Raw genomic sequence first — 18,873 nt, forward strand, 5'->3', positions numbered from 1 at the left:
GCGGTCAGATAAGCGGGCTTTTGAGCCAGTGCTCGAAAGTCTGATGTTATCGGACTCTTGTAGAGCCGAAGAGGAAGCCACTTGCAACCAAACCTAAGAAGGCCTCCTATGTAATAATCGACGCATGCATTGGACAAAGACGATGCAGCCCTGAATCAGATCAATTACATGGCAGCTCATTGTCGTGAGAGGCAGGAACATCCCCCGCTGGCTGGTGGCGGTCGCCCAGTTTCAAACGTCGTTCTCTTCCTTCATCCCGAGGAAACAAGGAACGAACCTGAAACGACCCAAATGTGCCCACATCGAGTCAGTTGCATCAGCCCAGGAGAGATCGATCATTTTTTACATAGTACAGTACTGCATGGCCGCACAGACGAAAGATGCATTGGGGCATAAAGTGATCTTTGTTTCATGCGGAGGATTGCGACTACTACTGTAGTATACTAGTAAGTACTACTTCATCCTTTGGTGCACGGATGGAGGCTAGAATAGAGAGCTGCTGTGCGTTGGTCGCAGCGTGGAGATTGCATGATGCTATTTTGAGGACGTCGAGGCTGGCTAGCCTGAGGCTGGTGTCGTCCTTTGTACGATGTACGAGGGCATCAAGTTTCCGAATTAAGGTTGTTTTGTTTCAGAACCGCAGCCCATTGTTCTCGTCATCTCGCTACGAACCAGTCATTACATGTATTACCTACCTACATGTACCCTGATGTTGGTGCGCACAGCGTCTCTCCATCACGGCGGCCAAGATCTTGAAGCCATTTTGCTATAAGGTACCTATAGTAGCACTACCTCTTGTATATGGTATGTGGCACTAACGTGCACTCGGCGCATGATGCGGGGAGATATCCGGCGCGGTCTGTCTCGGTCCTGAGGCTTCTATCTATAGGTGCCTCCTCTGTGTCTGGAAATACAGACGGACAAATTCCACGGATAAATCTGTCTGATAGACTCGAATCTGCCATCTCTGTCCACGGTGCTTCTGTAGTATCTCCGAATGATGTATCATGCCTTCTGCTGTGAGATGATGAAACCACCTCCACTATATGGAGATGGCGACGACATAGTGCTCTTACAGTGGATTCCGTTCCCCGCGAATCCCCCCCGCATAACCGCTTTAGTTGCGGTTTCTTCAACTTGGCCTGAACGAGGCATAGAAATGCCCTTGTGTGAAGCTTCTCTCATGCTCTTGATACTTGATCCTCTGTCATTACATTGAATCAATTACATCCTACCGTATACCAGTCCTTTGTGAAAGGGTGCCGACAATGGGCTCAACCACGGAACAGCTCCAAACCTGGTGGAAGGAGAGTTCGGTGTATCAGATCTACCCGGCATCCTTCCAAGACACCACAGGCTCCGGCACCGGCGACATCAAGGGCATCATTTCACGCGTAGACCATCTCAAGGGCCTCGGCGTCGACATAGTATGGCTGTCGCCCATATTCGAGAGCCCTCAGAAAGACATGGTTCGTCTGAGATTGCCCTACCCTACATGTTGATGGACTCCCTCCTCGAGAATGTTTGTTCTGATCAGCAGCTGCTCAGGGATACGACATCAGCGACTACAAGAAGATCGATCCCATCTACGGAGACATTAGTGACGTCGATGCCCTCAAAGATCAACTGCATGAACGAGGGATGAAGCTCGTCCTTGACCTGGTTGTGAATCACACGAGCGATCAGCACGCGTGGTTCAAGGAATCACGAAAGTCAAAGGACAACCCTTTCAGAGACTGGTACATCTGGCGTCCTCCCAGATACGATGCTCAGGGCAATCGGCAACCCCCCAACAACTGGGAGAGCCACTTCCAAGGTACGTCCGCCATGACGACAGAAGAGATTCACAAAGGTGATGTGAAAGTGTTGAATGTACTGCTGGGTTCGTTCTGACATCAACTGCTACAACTCAAGGCAGCGCCTGGGAATACGACCCGCAAACAGACGAGTACTACCTCCGTCTCTTCTGCAAAGAACAGCCGGATCTCAACTGGGAAAACCCGGCCGTGCGCGAAGCTGTCCACGACGTCATGCGCTTCTGGCTCGACCGAGGAATAGACGGCTTCCGGATGGACGTGATCAACTTCATCAGCAAGGATCAGCGTTTCCCAGACTCTGACAAGCCGGTCCTGAAGGGGCACGAGTACTATGCTTGCGGGCCTCGCTGCCATGAGTTCTTGGCAGAACTGGGGGCTATCCTCAAGGAATATGATGCGTTCAACGTGGGGGAGATGCCGTGTGTGCAGGACGAGAAGGAATTGATCAAGGCTGTGGGTGCTGACCGCGGCGAGCTCAACATGATTTTCCACTTTGAACAGTAAGAGGCCCTCCCCAAGGAGCCCATCAGCCCAACAATTGGAAGTCGTTTGAAGACACCAAAGCTAACTCCCAAAAACCCAGCATGGATCTCGACTACGGCCCGAAAGGAAAGTTCTCCCCAGGCACCTACAGCCTCGCAAAGCTCAAGACAGTCGTCAACAAGTGGCAAAAGTTCATGTACGAGAACAACGGCTGGAACGCCCTGTACCTGGAGAACCACGACCAGCCGCGCGTCATCAGCCGCTTCTTATACGACGACCCCGAGCACCGCGAGGCCAGCGCAAAGCTCATTGCCCTGTTCCATGTGTTGCAGGCGGGCACGCCGTTTATATACCAGGGACAGGAGATTGGCATGACAAACGTCCCCAAGGAGTGGCCCATTGAGGAATATAAAGACGTCGACTGCCTCAATCACTGGAAGTAAGTCGCTGATACTGGATGAGCATCACAAGGAGCTCGGTCGAATTTCGTGTTACTGATCAGAGGCCATCGTGCTTCACATAGCTTATACAAGGACACCGCCGACGAAGAGACCAAAAAGCTCGTCAAGGCAGAATACCAAAAGAAGTCCCGCGACAACGCCCGCACGCCGATGCAGTGGGACTCGTCCCCCCAAGCAGGCTTCACCACCAGCACCCACCCCTGGATGCGGGTGAACGACAACTACAAGGCCGTCAACGCCGCCTCCCAGACGGGCAACCCGCGATCCGTCTACCACACGTACCGCCGGGTCCTGCAGACGCGCAAGGAGCACAAGGACCTGTTTGTGTACGGTAGCTTTGAGCTCGTCGATGAGCCGAACGAAAAGGTGTTTGCGTACAGGAGGAGGGCTGCGGATGGATCGGTGGCGGCGCTGGTTGTGTGTAATTTCTCGCTTGACGAGGTTGAGTGGGAGATTCCTGTGGGGGATGTCCCGAAGGAGGTGCTTTTGAGCACGCATGATCGAACGCTGAGTGAGGTGAGTGGTGAAAAGATGTCGTTGGCTGGGCTTGAGGCGATTGCGGTGCTGCTTTGAGATGAATGGCGATGGCCATTACGCAGTTGATGAGTTGGTCTGCTGCCATGGACTGATCTAGACGTTACATTACGATCCTTTGGTTCTATCAATCAGATGATAGATGTAGGGAAAAGCTAAAGAGTCTCTGATTGCTCTCGTCACATCGAGTTTCTTGGTGTATTGGGATACGTATACTTGCAAGAGACCTAAGTAATGTAGAAGTGAAGCTACGAGAGTGTGGCTCATACCCTATCCGTCTCCGGATGTGTTTATGGGCTGACGTTGCTACTTGCCATGGAAACTTTATTCCGTTCCATCTCTTTTGTTTCCCCGCATTGCACCTTTTACCTTACCTTTGTATCCCTTCCATGGCCCTGAAAGTCTGTCGTCTTTGCCCAGTGTCTTGTGAAAAGTAGCAGTCTGAACCTCAACGACAAACTCGCTTCATTTACAGCTCGCAAATTCATTTCCCAAGTCGACTTTGTTCATCCCTACGTATTGATTTATAAAAATAAAATGAGTACATACGAGGCCTTCAAAGCCAACTTTTCAGCCGCCGAGACTGCGGATGAGCATTTCCGGCGATGCTGGGCTGAGCAGGCGTGCGGAGGATGCCTCAACAGCAAAGGCTGCAGCTGGTGTCCCTATGTAAGTCTATACTATATCTATATATACTACATCTCTTCCCGAAGAACGGATATTGACGCTCTTTAATGGGCAGACATGGTCATGCGTGCCAAATGAAGCCGCCATCCCAATGCTGGCACCGGCCTTTGACAAGACCATCTGTCCGCATCCAGATGAAAGATGGGAGATCAGGACGAGGCCTCTCGGATGCGACGTGTCCTCTGGCATGGCGCTGGCAATCGTGGTGACCGTCTTGGCGACGTTGACGGCGGTGTCGATTATCGCGGCGGCGGTGCTAACGGTCCGGAGAATGCGGAATTCAGGACGTAAAGTGATGAGTTGGGGCTGGGCTCCTCGGTGGAAGCAGGTGTTGTTCCCAGAGCGAGGCGGCAGAGCTGATGATGCAGAGCGCGATCCGTTGCTCTCTCCACGGCAGCAGGACTCGCCTGAAAATCTCTCATGAAGACGTCCCGGCGCGTCTTTACGTGAAGAAACTCTTTCCCCAACTTCAATCACAAACCCGCAAAGACTTGGAGGATTTATGGGGGGAAAAAGGAAGCAAAGGCCGAAGAAGATTCCCCCTTCAGCCAGAGCTCACGGGCGGAATAATGGCAACCTCATCGCCCTCCTGGATGACGGGGCCTTCCTCGCCCTCGCCCGGCACGTCTACATAGTCCAGGTTGACCGTCACCAGAGACGAATCCAGAATCTTGGCCTTGAAGCCGGGATGCCGCGTCTCCAGCTCGGAGAAGAGCTTCGAAAGGGGCAATGGCGCGGGCAGACTCTCGGAGTCTCGTCCGGTGAAGGAGCCGGCGCTGGCGAAGTAGAGGATGCTGAAGTGGCCGCGCGGGGGTTTGGGTGCGGATGATGTCATGACGAGGGTGGTTTTGATCAAGGAGAACTACGTGAAGCAGGAGAATAAATGATGAGAACTTGTGATTGAGGCGGGATTATTGAAAAATAGGAAATATTTATTAGATTCTAGCTGCTGCTTTTGTGTTCAATGTCTGTTAGCGTAGATGCTTCTCAACATGGAGTTGTAGGAGACAAAAAGGTGAAGAGAAAGGTTCTAGGATCAGAGATCTTGGTGATAAAATATAACATCAATGTAGTTCAGGTAATACATGCTGTTTATTTTTGACATCATGCTAGAAAGTAGGATGGCGAGCTGCAAAAGGGAGAATTTGCACTTACAACATCCTGTTTGGCGAACAGTTTGTATCTTGTTCTGGAAGAAGAATCGTGATGAAGAGAAAGAAGCGAAAGGGAAAAAAAGATGACTGGGTGCGGTTCAGAGAGGCTTTAAATATCCATCGTCAGTGTCTCCACACGACTGCCCTAGGCATTCAACCCAATGAAATCGAGGACTGAATAGCGGGCGCTAATGATTGGAGCTGTACTGTAAAATACTAGCCTCTTCAGGAGCTTCAATTGATATTGTTACCTATTACAAGAGATTCCAGCGTCAGGTAACGGAAGGGCTTCTCATAATCTTGGGTATCATTTCCTTGCAGTGTCAAAATGGTAACAAGACAAGTAATCGCAACTGCATCTATGACAACTTCTCTAGTCGCTGCTCCAGGTCCTTGACCCAGCCTTCCATGACCTCTACATTCGTCTTCATGACCTTGTCGCCGTTGCTCACAGTCTCTTCAAGCTTCTCAATGCCTTCCTTCCACAGCTTGACTTCTGCTGTAATCTCTGCCTGCTGCTTCTCGATCTGGTCTAATGTCTGGCTTGCTGTTGCGGCATCGGCGTGAATCGCCCGGAGCGATCGCAAGCGGTCGAGAAGAGGGGGCAGTATGGGCGTGAGGTTCTCAATGGCCGGCAGGATCGCATACAGGGCGTTGATCTTGGCCTCCTGCTCAGACGTGTCCGTCGGCGGCGATCCGGCGTGCTTGCCAAGCTCCTCCCGCAGAGCCTTTGCCTTCTCGCGCGACTCGTTTAGCTTGTCCTGCTCGGTAGCTAGTGCGCGGACTCGGCGACTGATGGTGTCCAGGTTGGCAGTCGAGGCCTGCGACAGCGTCGAGATCTGCTTTTCCAACGAGTCGAGAGTGGGAAGGATTGCCCGAGGAAGCCCGCCCTCGCCGGCCTCTGTTATGGACGAGGAGCTGATGCCGAGGCTTCTCTCCAAGATCAGCAGCCTGCGATCGAAATCCGCCGCCTTGGCGAGAGCATGCGTCTGCTCGTACGTCGGCGCGTAGGTGATGGTGTACGTAGGCCCGGCTTCGAGTGGTTCCGTGACTGGCTCGTTTGCGCCAGAGCCTGTCGGCTCAATCTTTTGAATGCTCGTGATGCCAGAGCGCCTAGAGAGATCGTCCAGCGTCTGGCTTAGCGACTCCAGCCTCGTGTCGTCCGGAGAACCATCAGCCTCGCCGGCCGCAGCTCCCTTTCGCTTGGCGTATTCGTCCTTGGTCTCTTCTACCTCTCGCTTCAGACGAGCAATCTTGCGTTCCAGGCTCTCCACATCGTCATCGTCCGAAAGATCTCCCAGCTCTTCTGTCCCATCCTGCAGTATCCGTTGGCGGCGACTGGAGGCCTTGTACGATCGTCGCTTGCCGTCCACGCGATCTGAAAAGTCGGCTCCGCTGATGTCGATGGTGGCTGGAGAGAAGCGAGAGCGTGCTTCGTCAATGCGCAACCTCGACCGCGAGATGTTTTGTGACTCGTCGTCTTCTCCATAGAACTCATCGTCGGAATGGGTCCGAGCCGCGGTCGTCTGTTCATGTCGTTAGCTGCCGTTTACCAAGAAAGGGAGCAGCTGGAGCTGTTACCGGAACCGTCGAGTTGTCGTCTGTGAGCTCTGGGGTCTCGTAGATGTCTGGCGCAGAGTCCTATGGGCGGGTCAGAGTGTGAAGGTGCGGTGTGTCTGACACGGGAGAGCATACGAGATCTGGCAGCGCCGCGTATTTGCGGTTGAGCGCCATAGTGAGCGGCGGAATGTGATTCAGAGCAGGCTTGAAAGAGGTGCAGCCCGCTTAGAATTGTGAGTGGTGGCTGTCGAGATGATGGAACCTTGAAAGATGAGAGCTTTCCACCATGGAATATTGACAGTCGAGGTCCGGGTCTCTACCTAGGTTGCTGCCAGGGGTCACCACCTCCCTGTAAGTACAGGCGCTGACAGCCTTGCAGCTGGTCTGGTGCTATTATCGCGGGGCGCTAAAGGGACCTTCATGGCGAAAGCCTTCCAGCTCTGATACTGATATGTACCCTTTCACAACACCTCCACTGACAATAAGGTATGTATTTCAGAAATGTCAACTAATCTCTTCAGTAAAAGGAGTCGTCCATCTACTCAAGATACAGACCTACACAACATCTTAGCTGCACAGCTCCAGGGTATCAACTGCTGTTATCAGCTGCCGTTGCTGTCCCATGCAAAAAGAACCCCGCAAAGGCGATATCCAAGCTTTATAGCGATGGGCCGCCCACACCAGACAACCAACCTGAACTCAGCCTGAACTGGCCGACTTGTACCCAACTTGAACTAACGACGCCATCCCGCCTCCAAGTCGCAATAACGCACGCGTCGTCCAGGACGCGCCGTGTGTAACATCGCCCGGCCACGACTCCCACTGCCTCGCAACGCAATTGGCTGCTGAGAGCCCTCAAATCTTACCAGGTGCCGCAGGCGGGCGGTCTAGCAGCGGCATTTCAGGTCCTGGAGACATAGGGCTCACGGCCATTGGGCGTGTCCGGGCATAAACAAAACCAGGCTGCGGCTTCGTTCGAGGCCACGTCGATCCTGGAGGTGCCCTCTTTGCGAGGTACAGAGGAAGCGGCATCATGCGTCCTCAGCCCGCGAGACGAGTAGGCTTGAGCGTCCGCAACGCGCCGCAGCCGCTGCTCAAGTCGGTCAGGAATAGGAACGGATCCACGACAGCAACCGCAGCGAAAGCGACAACGGCACCCGAACCGGAGCCCAAGACTCGAAGTCGGCGCTCTTCGCTCAAGGTTCCAGACCCTGTCCCCAGCAGCGATGACGACGAAGAAGAAGAAGAAGATATAACCGCGCCACCTCTCGCGTCTAGCGACCTCGAAAACAACGACGATGACGACAACGACGACGAGAATGCTGAACACACAGAGACCCAAGCTGAGCTCGACGATCTCCTTGGCGATAGCTCGGACTCAGATGGTCCTGTTAGTCGAGGCGCCATCAAGCCTACCATTTTCAAACTTCAAGGCCGAGAAGGTGGAAGACGAGACCGTCAATCTGCAGGCCAAGACACAAACACAGAGCCGGAATCCGAGGAGGAGGCACAGGCGGGAAGTAGGAAGAGGAAGAGGAAGTCTGACTCTCCCAACAACAACAACAAGAATATTAATAAGAAGAACGCCTTCGTCAATGCACCTGTACTGCCTTCGCGCTCCGCCAGCCACCTCACCGACGACCTCGGCTTCACGAAGCAGGCCAAGGTAAAGGCCACCTTTGGCAAGAAGAGCGCCACCTATCAGGCGAACCGGAAGCTCAGAGGTTCGCACACTGCATCCTTTCCCCGCTGCTTGTATACCGCCAAATGACTGACGTTGTATAGTCCCAGACGAGCCAAAGCCCAATGTTCTTCCTCCTCACCCGCTCCCTGGCCCTGGCCAATCGGTCCGGAAAAGTTCCCAGTTCATCGTGGACGGTAGCCCTGAGCCTTCTCCTATCCGACCACTGAGACGCTTACTACATTATCCGCCAAAGAGCAGATTTGACACCGCAGACGATGACGATACCCCTGCTCTCAGCTTCAACAACCCAAAAGACCTCCCAGATGAAGCCGACGACTTTGCTACCAATTTCAATTCGAAACTCAAGAAGAAGGCCAACCCTTTGCTTCCTAGAAAGAAGCCGATAGGCGGAAGGAAGAAGAAGAAGGCCGACGACGACGACGAAGAAGAAGCAGCAGCAGCAGAAGAAGAGCTAAAGTCATCATCGCCGCCAGCACCGAGCTTCGTGACGCCCGCACAGCCCTCGGACTTCGTCTTCACAAAACCCGCCAACAACAACAACGGTGCCACAGCCAACGACGGCAACCTCTCCGATTCCAGCAGCAGCAGCAGCAGCTCCCTCAGCTCCCTCGGCTCCGTCTTCTCCAGGGACAGCGAAAAGGACACGAGCGCCCCGTGCCCCTGGTGCGGCGCAGCCGTCGACTCCAAGCAGCTCGCCGACTTCTCAAAGGGCAAGCGCCTCAACGTCGAGCGCCAGCAGAGGTTCTGCACCTCGCACAAGCAGAAGTCGGCCATGGCGACCTGGGAATCCAAGGCATACCCGCAGGTCGAATGGGGCCCCGAGCTCGAGGCCCGCTTCGCCAAGCACCGCGACCACCTGCTGGCCATCATCAACGGCGGCGCCTCGCACTACCGCGCCGCCCTCGCGGACAAGATCGAGCTCGGCCAGGAGCGCACCGCCAAGAAGCAGGGCAACATGATCCCGGGCTACTACGGCCCGCGCGGCTTCAACGCCATGACGGACTACCTCGTCCGCGAGTTCAGCGACATGCTCATGAAGAAGGCCGCCCGCGACAAGGTCATTGCCGGTAGGGGCGTGCCCATGTTCATCGAGTCGGTGCTCGTGGCCGAGCTGGGCGTGCGGCTCATCATGGAGGACATGCGCGTCTCGCCGGAGAAGGCGAGGCGGATCCTTGAAGAGACCAAGGACCTGGGAGGCTTGGTGCATCCGGAGGTGCGTTGAATGGGGTGTGTGAATTTGGGAAAGAAAAAAAAAGTCTTGCTCTCTTTGGTGCGTGTGTTTTGTTTTCGTTGGGGTATCGGGGGAAGGAAGGGAGAGAAACGTTTCCGTTGGAGCAGGTGTACGAATGATGTTATGAAATGGTTGGAGCGATATGTGTCGCCATCAAGCTCGGTCATCTGCTTGGGGAGCTCGTGTAAAGGATCCCGCCCTTGGTACATTAGGATAGGTTGTGTCTAGGTAGGTAGGTAGTAACTCTGGCTGTCAAATGAAATATACCCAGCAGTTGACGATGGATTCCTCCTACAGCACGATGCCAACGAGTGAGCGCTCAACTTGACATGGAATTGTGTTTCGTATTATAACAATAGCCAAAACATAAGAATAGACAGATCAGCCCAGGTAACCTCTACTGCAATGATTCGAAGTGGACAGCAGGAAATACATATACATATATAAGCCATCATTCTCCAATCTGCATCATACCCAAAAGCTCGAGAAGTGTGGCTTTTACTCCCTCCCGCCATGAGTTTTGGCAGACATCGACCCTGAGACCAAAGGACACTCTATCCCATCAAGCACTGGATTCAGGACCTCTCATCTCGCGAGATCGGCGGACCTGCTGCTTCAATTGCCTCAAGGTTGCCCTCTTCCGCCTCGCACCCTGGCCGTGGCCTTGATCGGCATCTCCGTCACGCAGCGTCTCCAGCACCATCAAGTCTGCCAGAAACCGACGTATCCGCAAGCCAGTCTTGTTCCGCACAAAGGCGTCCACTTCTTCGTCACAGGCTGCGGATGCGGCTATATGCAGGCCCCGGAGTACATCTCGATCAACTACGCCGACGTCGTCGCCTCGGCGGCCGTCTTCCGAGTGCGGAAGGCTCTCTCGGACCGACGATGTTCTCACGGGAACATTGGGTGGCGCTTTGGCCTGATTGGAGACGTCGCGACCACCCCTGCAGCATACGCCAATGTGATCAGGATCGAAACTTGGACGAGGATGACTCGATTTGATGTCTCTTCTCAAGTTGTGATTAGGGAGACTTTGATACGGTCTTTGGTGGCTCTGGCCTGCCTGTGGATGGAGATGGCGGGCAGGGGGGTTTTGCGTCGTCTGCGCTCTCCTCCTGCCATGCTGCCGCAGGCAATAATGCTCGTGCGAGCTTCCCTTGCCGTCGTAATGGCCTCCACGGTAGCCCTGACCGGTTGCTGGTTCTCTGTACAGACAGAAATCGCATGCTCCCCGATCTGCATCTCTTGCCGCGATGCTTCTGTGACGCGGGCTGCGTGGAATCGAATCGACCCTTGGTCGAGAACCATTTCCTCGATCACTACGCTGGGACATCTTGAGAGGCGTGGGCTTGGGAGGGGGTGTTGGAGGTAAGTCCCTTGACAATCTCGACAAGGCGTCCCCATCCGCAGCAGAGTCATCGCCCTTGCGGAAGCAGGGAAACCAACGCCGCCTATGCTTCTTCTTCTTCTTCTTCTTTTCCTTGGCGGGCCGCCGCTTCTGCTTCCGAACGGGTGCTTCTTCGATCAGTGCCAATCTCCATTCGTCCATGTCCTGTGAGACGGCAAATGATATCTCGCTTCCTGAGCTCCCGCTCGAGAATTGGTCCTTGGGGCCGTCGAATCCTGGCACCTTTGAATGCTTGCTACGAGAGGGATGTACTCGTCCTTGGCGTGGCTTTGATGAGATGAGCCTTGCAATGTACGCGGGAAACCCGCGCTTCTGCTCCTTTGATGTGACTGCCAGTCCTGCTGCTTTGAATTCCGGGCGAAAGGGCATTAGTTCGGATACTGTATGCAGCGATATACTAGACTTTGTTGGTGTTGTTGGCGGATTCCTGGCTCTTGGTGGGTGCCTATGTTGTCTTTCTGCGTGAGCCGTGGACGGAAGAGGCTTGTCATACACCCTCGAATGGTTTCCGTGCCGGCCAGGGGGTGCCTCTCTGGACGTCCGTGGATCTTGCTTCTCTTGATTCTTCTTTGATATGGCGTTGAAGAGGCTGAGCTGCTGGCATACGCTTCGCGAAATGGCTTCCACAAGAGCCGAGTCGATGGAAGTGTGTTTCGAAGCGCTCGCAACGTCGGCCGCACCATCGAGAAAACTATGCGAAGAACGTGGGCTCCTAGATATGCCCACATGAGGCCTCCGCCTGGTGTTTGGAGGCGAGAAATTGACATTGGCGAAGCTTGTCGGCAACGCGGATTTTGGCGGTGCTGATGCAGGATTGCGTGAGCGATTCGCAGCCAAAACCCTAGGGGGGCCCTCGTAGCTGGGCACGCCCAAAGGTCTGATCACCGGCGGCAGCGGAAAAGTGTCCAAATCGATGGATGGTGAGGAAGGCTCCCACGCGTTGTCGAGAGAGGATACCTCATCGATAGACCTCACAGTAGCTCTTTGGTACGAGGTTGCTCCGTCATATGTCGAGCGAAGATCAGGCTGAGCGCGACGAGAAGGGTCCAAAGGCGGAATGGGCGGCTCGCAAGACGGCAACTCTGCATGGTGCTGCTCAGAAGCTCGCCGAACATCACTGCTGTACACCGACCCAGGAGACGTCGGGGGAGGAGAGGCCTTGCTGATTGGAGTGGGCGCCCGGCTGTTTCGTCTAGAGAGAATGACAACACGAGATTTCGGCCGCAGCCTCTGGAATGATGCCGTCGCAGCGCTGTCTCGGAAGCGAAACCTGTTCCTATCGAGCAAAGTAGAGGCCGCCTCGGGGATAGCTGCTAATGTAGCCATTTGAAACGAGGGTCAACGATAATGAGAGCTTGACGCGATGAAGCTACTGGAAAGCTGATGGGGGAGTAGTGACGACGATAGTCCTTTGTTGCGATAGCTAAAGAAGTTGCTTCGGCGGTGATATAGGCATGAAGCGAAGGTAATGCAGCAATGTTGTCATATGGACGATAAGCTTTTGAGGGGAGAAGAGCCATGATGGCTGGCATATTGATGGAGACAGGAGCGACGGGAGACGGATGAAGAAGTGAGCAGTAGAGGCCGAGACGAGACTCGACTGCTGTTGCCCGTGAGTCCATCGCAGATACCGGAGTAGAACATAGGTAGGGAGGTGCTTTGGTGTCTTGATAACATCGTGACGCAGGCGCCCACGTATCTCGGAGTTGCCGGGGGGACGATGCTTCAAGGTGCAGGTCCAGATGCACCGAGTATCTACCTAAGGTAGGTAGGCGAGAGATACTCTGTATACTCTGATTACCTGATATCCTTGATGCCAGGAGAGGAGTAGACGTCGAGCTGGCGATGGCCCTTGCGCAGCAGGAACTCGATGGCGGCAAAGTCGCGCTTTTCAATGGTGATGTTGCGTGAGAATTCGGCCCTGCGGGAGGCTGATGAGCTTCAACCCATGATGATGCCCAACAACAGCTCCCCCCTTACCTCACAAACTTTTCAAAGTGAGCTCGCGTGTCCTGTGCATGGCGTCAGTGACAAATATAGGCAAGTTGAAAACTGCATCTCGCAACTGCAAGACTTGTTGCTTGTTGTACACACCTGCGGCTTCTTTCGGCACTCGCGCAGGCACTGGCGATACAGCGCCAGCACCTCCTTCTGCAAGCCTGACAGACGCATGATGTTTATTTTGATGACTGTTGGTTTTGCAAGGCGATAGATTCCAGTTGCAGTGCTACCACCTCTCTCTCACACGCAAACACAAGTCCTGTCTGCGCCGTGAATTGCCGCTGTTGGGGAACAAAAAAGTTGCTGGTGAAAGGTTGAAGGTCTCTTGAAAGTCCGGAAGCTGGCAAATCATCGGTTCATCGTTGGTGGAATATTTCCCAGCCAGTTCAGCCGCCAAACTGGGGAATGTCCGGAGAGCTTCAACTTGCTGCGTGGGGGGATTTCGGCGCCAGGGGGGCGGAGACCGATGGAGAGAAAGAGAGAGAGAGAGAGAGAAAGGGAGACAGAGAGAGAGAGAGTGGAGGGTAAATGATCAGCCGCGTCGATCTGGGGAGTAGCATGCAGGTGCTGTGCTACGTAGTATCTTGATGGGCATGGCGATGCCGGATAAAGAGATTTTCTTCCGTTAATCATTCTCATAGAGCGTTGCGTCGTGTTTGATTGATTTCGACTACTGTCAATACAGCTGCCTTTGGTTTCTACAGCGTTCAAGTTTGCTGCAGGCATCGCAGAGCGTCTCTTCGTTGCGTCACCATGTCCGGCAGGTTCACTGTACGTCTACATTCACAGCTTCACACAACACAAGCAAGCAAAAGACTGGACTAACAGCATCTTCAGCGTCTCATCCGCTTCCTGGCCAAGGACGGCCGCACATACTACGGCGACGCCATCCTGCCCCAAGGCGTCACCGACGTGGCCAAGGTCCAGCGCGCCCGCATCATCGAGGGCGACATCTTTGGCAGGTATCACGTCACGGACCAGGAAGTCGGCGTGCGTCTGCTGCTCTCGCCGCTGTCGCAGTCCCAGGTCAAGACGGTCCGATGCCTGGGGCTCAACTACGCCAAACACGCCAAAGAATCCAACCTGCCGGAGCCAAAGTATCCCGTGCTGTTCTACAAGCCCGTCACCGCTCTGTCAGGCCCCCTTGACCCTATCCCCGTGCCGTTGATGGCGCAGGAGGATACTGGGCTGGACTATGAGTGCGAGCTCGTCATCGTCATCGGCAAGAGGTGCTCTGATGTGACGGAGGCCGAGGCGCTCGACTATGTGCTTGGATACTCGGTTGGCAACGACGTCTCTCACCGAGACTGGCAGATCAAGAACGGCGGGGGCCAGTGGTCCCACGGCAAGGGCTTTGACGGCTGGGCGCCGTTTGGGCCGGCCATTGTGACGGGCGAGGTCGTCAGGGATCCCCAGAATCTCAGGATCTGGACGAAGCTCAACGGACAGACGGTCCAGGTATGTGACTTTGTCTCCCACTGGGCTGACAACGAAGAAATTCGATGTGATTAGTGCATCATCAAGCTGACTCGTGAAACAAAGAACGGAACCACTGCCGACCAGATCTTTGGTGTCCGAAAGACGATATCTCTCCTCAGTCGCGGGGTGACTCTCATGCCTGGCGACGTCATCTTCACTGGCACTCCCGAAGGCGTTGGAATGGGCCGGAAGCCGCAGGTCTGGCTCAAGGATGGAGACGTTGTCGAGGTCGGCCTCGAGAACGTTGGCACGTGGTACGTTGTCCAAGCCCCTTCTTCCTGATCTTTGGCGAGGTGATGATGTCAGGACGATGCTAACCATGGGCACCTTTGCCGCGCTCTGACATAGTACCAACAAGGTGGAGTTTGAGGCTCCAAAGGCCAAGATCTAGATGAGCCGTCTATGACGCAGCAAGGCTTTTCAGGTATGAGAATGGCAAAGATGGCTCAGAGGTAAATATCGGTGACGAAGAAAGGTGATACAAGCTGTTGGCGTATGTAGATGGATGGTGGAGGAGTGGCTGCCACGGTTGCCCATCTCCCTTGACTAGACTAGAAGAAGCTTACTTCATGTTGATTGATATCGCATATTGACTCTTTTCACGATGCCAGATACCTTTTCCATAGAGTATATCTGCGGCAATGCTTCTAATACCGATGAATGCTTGGTCGTCATCTAAACTCCATTTTTTGCAACGAGTATACAACGTCGATGCTGCTTGCAGCAAGATTCGCCAGAAGCCTCGAATCCTGGCAAAACACACCACCCCTTTCGTACTACTATTATACCAAGCGTGGCATTGCTTGCTAGCATCATGCTGTCTATACCTACATGTAGGCTGCCTAAACAATAGCTCCCCGTCTTTGATGGGTGCCTCCAGGGCGCCCACGTGGAAGCCTTGAGTGGACGCCAGCCAACCGCTCGTGCGGCTGAGGCGCATCCATCTCGTCCAGCTCATGCACTCAGCTCAACCTGGCACTTACATACATGTACATGTACGGGCACAATCAACCCACCACTACCATCCAATGCCTAAGCGGCGCTCAGCCTTTTGCGAGACTATGTTGCCCCGCAAGATAGATTCATTGCTGAATTCGGCTTCACCGACGCCCTGCAGCCGGTTGATGCAGTTTAAACTGACTGGCATCGAAGCGGCCGGACAGCATCCGCTGATTCGCTTGGGTGTCAGGGTGCCTTGCTCGATGCAGATCGATGGATGGGCAGCAACCCAGGATGCTTGCGGCTCTTGGCTACATGTACACATATGAAGTCGTGAGATGCAAGTAGCACGAGGCCATTTATAGCGCCATGTCGGAGGAGTGGTTGCATTCTGCTTGGAGCTGTTGCGCAGTTCCTCGTGTACACATGCTCTCTCGTCTTCTGGACGAAGCTTTTTTTTGAAGAGTCACATACATGTGCCTACATACCTACAGCTCTACAACTTTCTGTGGTGTGTGTACATGTGTCCGGCTTGAATCCTTTTACCAAGTTACCATCAGCCACGCAAATCACAACTTGTGCTCGAGAATAGCTGAAGGAGCACGATGGCTACATCCACCGTCGAGATCAAGACACTCACGTCAGCCTCCCTCGGGCCAGAAGACTGTCTCGACTTCTACCAGAACCCGTACACGGCGCTAGGCAAGCTTCAAGATGCTGGGAAAGACAAAGACATTGTGCCACCAGTGACGACGGAGAAACCACATGCAGTCGATGGTGACATGGACGACGTCGATTGGCAAGACTACGAACCTCCCACGGCTCTCAGAAAAACGCCCAACGTCACATCGCAGGTTCTCCTTGACATTGTCTTCTCTTCCATCGAGAATGTCAAAAGTCGGGTAGCTGGAGAGCAGCGCTTGAGAAAGGAGGCTGCAGACGAAGCTGCTGCTCGTCTGGCAGCGAAAGAGAAGCACAAGGCTAAAGGAAAGGAGCCGTATCTGCCCATTATCATTCCATCTGAGGGACCGCCAGCCGAGCCATCAAGGCCCAGCTTCAAAGGTCCAGCACCGGAGTCGACCGTCTCCGGTGGCCAGGAAGCCCCAACCAAGGCAGAAAAGATCGAGAAGCGTCGAAAGTTTGCTCTTCGCAACTTGTTCCAGCGCAATCATCCGGACGGGGGCGAGAGCAGTGCGGCCGGGCATGCGCGAGAGGCTCTTCGAAACAAGATCGAGGCCCAGATCCAGTCAGTCGACCCGAAATCAGCCAACCCAAAGACGTTGGAAGCCATTGCTGTCCTCAGGAAGACGAAGCTGTTCAAGACTGCGGATGCCAATGCCCTCGTGTAAGTCTTTTGATGGCCTACTAAGTAATCGGTTTGACGTCCTTCGCAGAGTCTGTCTTGTCCGCTGGCTGACCATACCTCGGCCTCTTACCAGAGAATGCGTTTCGTGCCTCGACGATGTTGCCGTCAAAGACACAGTCAAGGCTCCGTGCCATAGCTACTGCCGTCCCTGTTTCGTCCGTCTGGTATCGGCAGCAGTCCAGACCGAACAGCAGTGGCCGCCAAAATGCTGCTTGAACCAGATCCCCTTCAAGACCGTTCTCAAGAACATCCCCGAGGACCTCAAAAGAAGGTTCCACGAAAGGTCGTCAGAATGGGAGATTCCCGTCAGCGAGCGGGTATACTGCCACCACGCCGACTGCGGCGTCTGGATCAAGCCCGGCAGTATCAGTCTCACCAGGCGTCAGGCCCGTTGCGAGCACGGCCATGTCACCTGTACCATCTGTCGCTGTCAGGCTCACGGGAACGACGAATGCCCTCAAGATCGGGACCTCAATCTGACCAACCTGCTGGCAGAGGAAGAAGGTTGGAAGCATTGTTTTTCCTGCCATGCTTTGGTGGAACACAAAGAGGCCTGTCAGCATATGACGTGCAGATGCGGTGCTCAGTTCTGCTACGTCTGCGGCCTGCGCTGGAGGACATGCGGCTGCACGATCGAGCAGCTACACGCCATCAAGGAGGCGGCCGAAGCCCGCAGGGCACAAAGGCTCGTGGACGAGCGGGCGGAAGCAGAAGAGCTACGTGAGATGCTCGCACAGATTGAAGAATTTGAGCGTCAGGAGGCTTTGAGGCTGGAGATTGAACGACTGGAGAAGGAAAGGCTGGAGATGGAACGATGGCAGGCTGAAGTGGAGGAGAGGCTCAGGATGGAGCAGGTTCGCCGCCAGGAGATTGAGATCAAGTATCAGCAGCTGCGCGAGATGCTGAATGGGCTAAACGAGCTCCAGCAGATCATGGCCGACGCAAGACAAGACGAGAGCACCAAGGATCTGGCTGTGGAAGCCGAAGTGGCCAAAGGCCAACTCAAAGAGAAGCAGCAGGCCGAGCGCGAGAGCCTCGACTCGCTGTTATCGACCAAGCTCAGGGCCAGAGAGGACCAATACGATAAAGAGTACGCTGCTCGAGCAGCCTGGGAGCGCCAACTGGAGGAAGATTATCTGGCACAGCTCCGCAGCTTCTGGGCCGACAAGGTCGACGGGGGAGAGGAACGGGTGCAGGCAAGCATGCTGCCCTTGCGCCAGCGCATGGACGTGGCGCATCGGACGTGGCAGAGGTGGAGAGACGACCAGTTACAGCATTATCAGAGCAAGCTTGATGAGGAGCGGACTGTGAAGGAGGAGCTCATGTACAGCTTGAGGAGGAGAATGGAGGCAGCGTTTGCGGGTAGGGAGGCGCAGCTTGCGAGACGGATGGTGGCGGAGAAGAGGTGGATTAGAGAGGTTTTTCTCGAGAGGGAGCGGCTGCTTGTTGGGATGGAACTTCAGGAGACGGAGGATGATGCGGATAGTTTGTTTGCTACTGAGAGTTTTAACGAGTAGATGATTGCTTGGAGGGTTTTGTGTAAGGGACTGCTGTTTCATGACTCCCGAATTATACCTTAGAGAGCAAGACTTTTTTCTTCTTATGTATACTCGATGTATCAGAAATAGAAGTGCTATATGTGTACTCTAATTACAGGAAATAGAAGTGCTGTATACTCCGTTTGCTTCTAGATACTCTATTCACGAGAAATGGAAGTATATACGAGCAGCAAGACTAGAAGAACAAGGCGACAGCGGTTGGATTGGATGTGATATATGATGGATGCATTGATCGCATACTGGTATAAGCAAGACTCGACTTTTCCTACCTTATGCGTCGGCAGCACACATGGCTCAGGCAATAGTTTGCGAGAGTCGGTGGGTGCTCCTGGAAATTGAACGGCGGTGTTTCAAGGCGTTTATCCGGAGTAGTAATTGGAGTTAAAACACGGGGCTTAGTCAAAATCGTTTCCAAGTCTCTGTTTGCAAGCCATACCAATGACACCGCTGTATACATATTGTCGTGGTGATGCTATTATTTGATATCAG

At 54.1% G+C, this 18,873-nt stretch overlaps 7 protein-coding genes across 7 annotated transcripts; 4 read left to right on the forward strand and 3 right to left on the reverse strand.

Annotated features, from left to right (window-relative positions):
* Positions 1-1,268: 1,268 nt before the first annotated feature.
* TRIREDRAFT_108477 (glycoside hydrolase family 13) lies at positions 1,269-3,334 on the forward strand (the record flags this gene model as incomplete). Its single annotated transcript, XM_006966225.1, has 5 exons — positions 1,269-1,469; positions 1,549-1,816; positions 1,915-2,317; positions 2,401-2,739; positions 2,824-3,334. 5 exons carry the CDS (start codon positions 1,269-1,271, stop codon positions 3,332-3,334), a joined length of 1,722 nt encoding a protein of 573 aa, XP_006966287.1.
* A 1,192-nt stretch (positions 3,335-4,526) lies between these two features.
* TRIREDRAFT_63703 (uncharacterized protein) lies at positions 4,527-4,817 on the reverse strand (the record flags this gene model as incomplete). Its single annotated transcript, XM_006966325.1, has 1 exon — positions 4,527-4,817. One exon carries the CDS (start codon positions 4,815-4,817, stop codon positions 4,527-4,529), a length of 291 nt encoding a protein of 96 aa, XP_006966387.1.
* Positions 4,818-5,495: 678 nt separating this feature from the next.
* On the reverse strand, positions 5,496-6,870 carry TRIREDRAFT_108479 (uncharacterized protein; the record flags this gene model as incomplete). The annotated part of the gene is made up of 3 exons (XM_006966326.1): positions 5,496-6,662; positions 6,718-6,777; positions 6,832-6,870. The coding sequence occupies 3 exons, from the start codon at positions 6,868-6,870 to the stop codon at positions 5,496-5,498; spliced, it is 1,266 nt and encodes a 421-aa protein (XP_006966388.1).
* A 605-nt stretch (positions 6,871-7,475) lies between these two features.
* On the forward strand, positions 7,476-9,623 carry TRIREDRAFT_22589 (uncharacterized protein; the record flags this gene model as incomplete). Its single annotated transcript, XM_006966149.1, has 5 exons — positions 7,476-7,794; positions 7,921-8,235; positions 8,323-8,362; positions 8,499-8,857; positions 8,981-9,623. The coding sequence occupies exons 1-5, from the start codon at positions 7,730-7,732 to the stop codon at positions 9,621-9,623; spliced, it is 1,422 nt and encodes a 473-aa protein (XP_006966211.1). The 5' UTR covers positions 7,476-7,729.
* Positions 9,624-12,837: 3,214 nt separating this feature from the next.
* Positions 12,838-13,212, reverse strand: TRIREDRAFT_108481 (uncharacterized protein; the record flags this gene model as incomplete). The annotated part of the gene is made up of 3 exons (XM_006966327.1): positions 12,838-12,961; positions 13,021-13,052; positions 13,135-13,212. The coding sequence occupies 3 exons, from the start codon at positions 13,210-13,212 to the stop codon at positions 12,838-12,840; spliced, it is 234 nt and encodes a 77-aa protein (XP_006966389.1).
* A 582-nt stretch (positions 13,213-13,794) lies between these two features.
* On the forward strand, positions 13,795-14,911 carry TRIREDRAFT_108482 (uncharacterized protein; the record flags this gene model as incomplete). The annotated part of the gene is made up of 4 exons (XM_006966226.1): positions 13,795-13,812; positions 13,879-14,499; positions 14,554-14,774; positions 14,869-14,911. 4 exons carry the CDS (start codon positions 13,795-13,797, stop codon positions 14,909-14,911), a joined length of 903 nt encoding a protein of 300 aa, XP_006966288.1.
* Positions 14,912-16,064: 1,153 nt separating this feature from the next.
* TRIREDRAFT_22590 (uncharacterized protein) lies at positions 16,065-18,342 on the forward strand (the record flags this gene model as incomplete). The annotated part of the gene is made up of 2 exons (XM_006966150.1): positions 16,065-16,804; positions 16,899-18,342. 2 exons carry the CDS (start codon positions 16,065-16,067, stop codon positions 18,340-18,342), a joined length of 2,184 nt encoding a protein of 727 aa, XP_006966212.1.
* Positions 18,343-18,873: the final 531 nt, after the last annotated feature.

Source organism: Trichoderma reesei (genome assembly GCF_000167675.1).
Source record: "Trichoderma reesei QM6a unplaced genomic scaffold TRIREscaffold_12, whole genome shotgun sequence".
In the NCBI taxonomy this organism is placed as follows: domain Eukaryota; kingdom Fungi; phylum Ascomycota; class Sordariomycetes; order Hypocreales; family Hypocreaceae; genus Trichoderma; species Trichoderma reesei.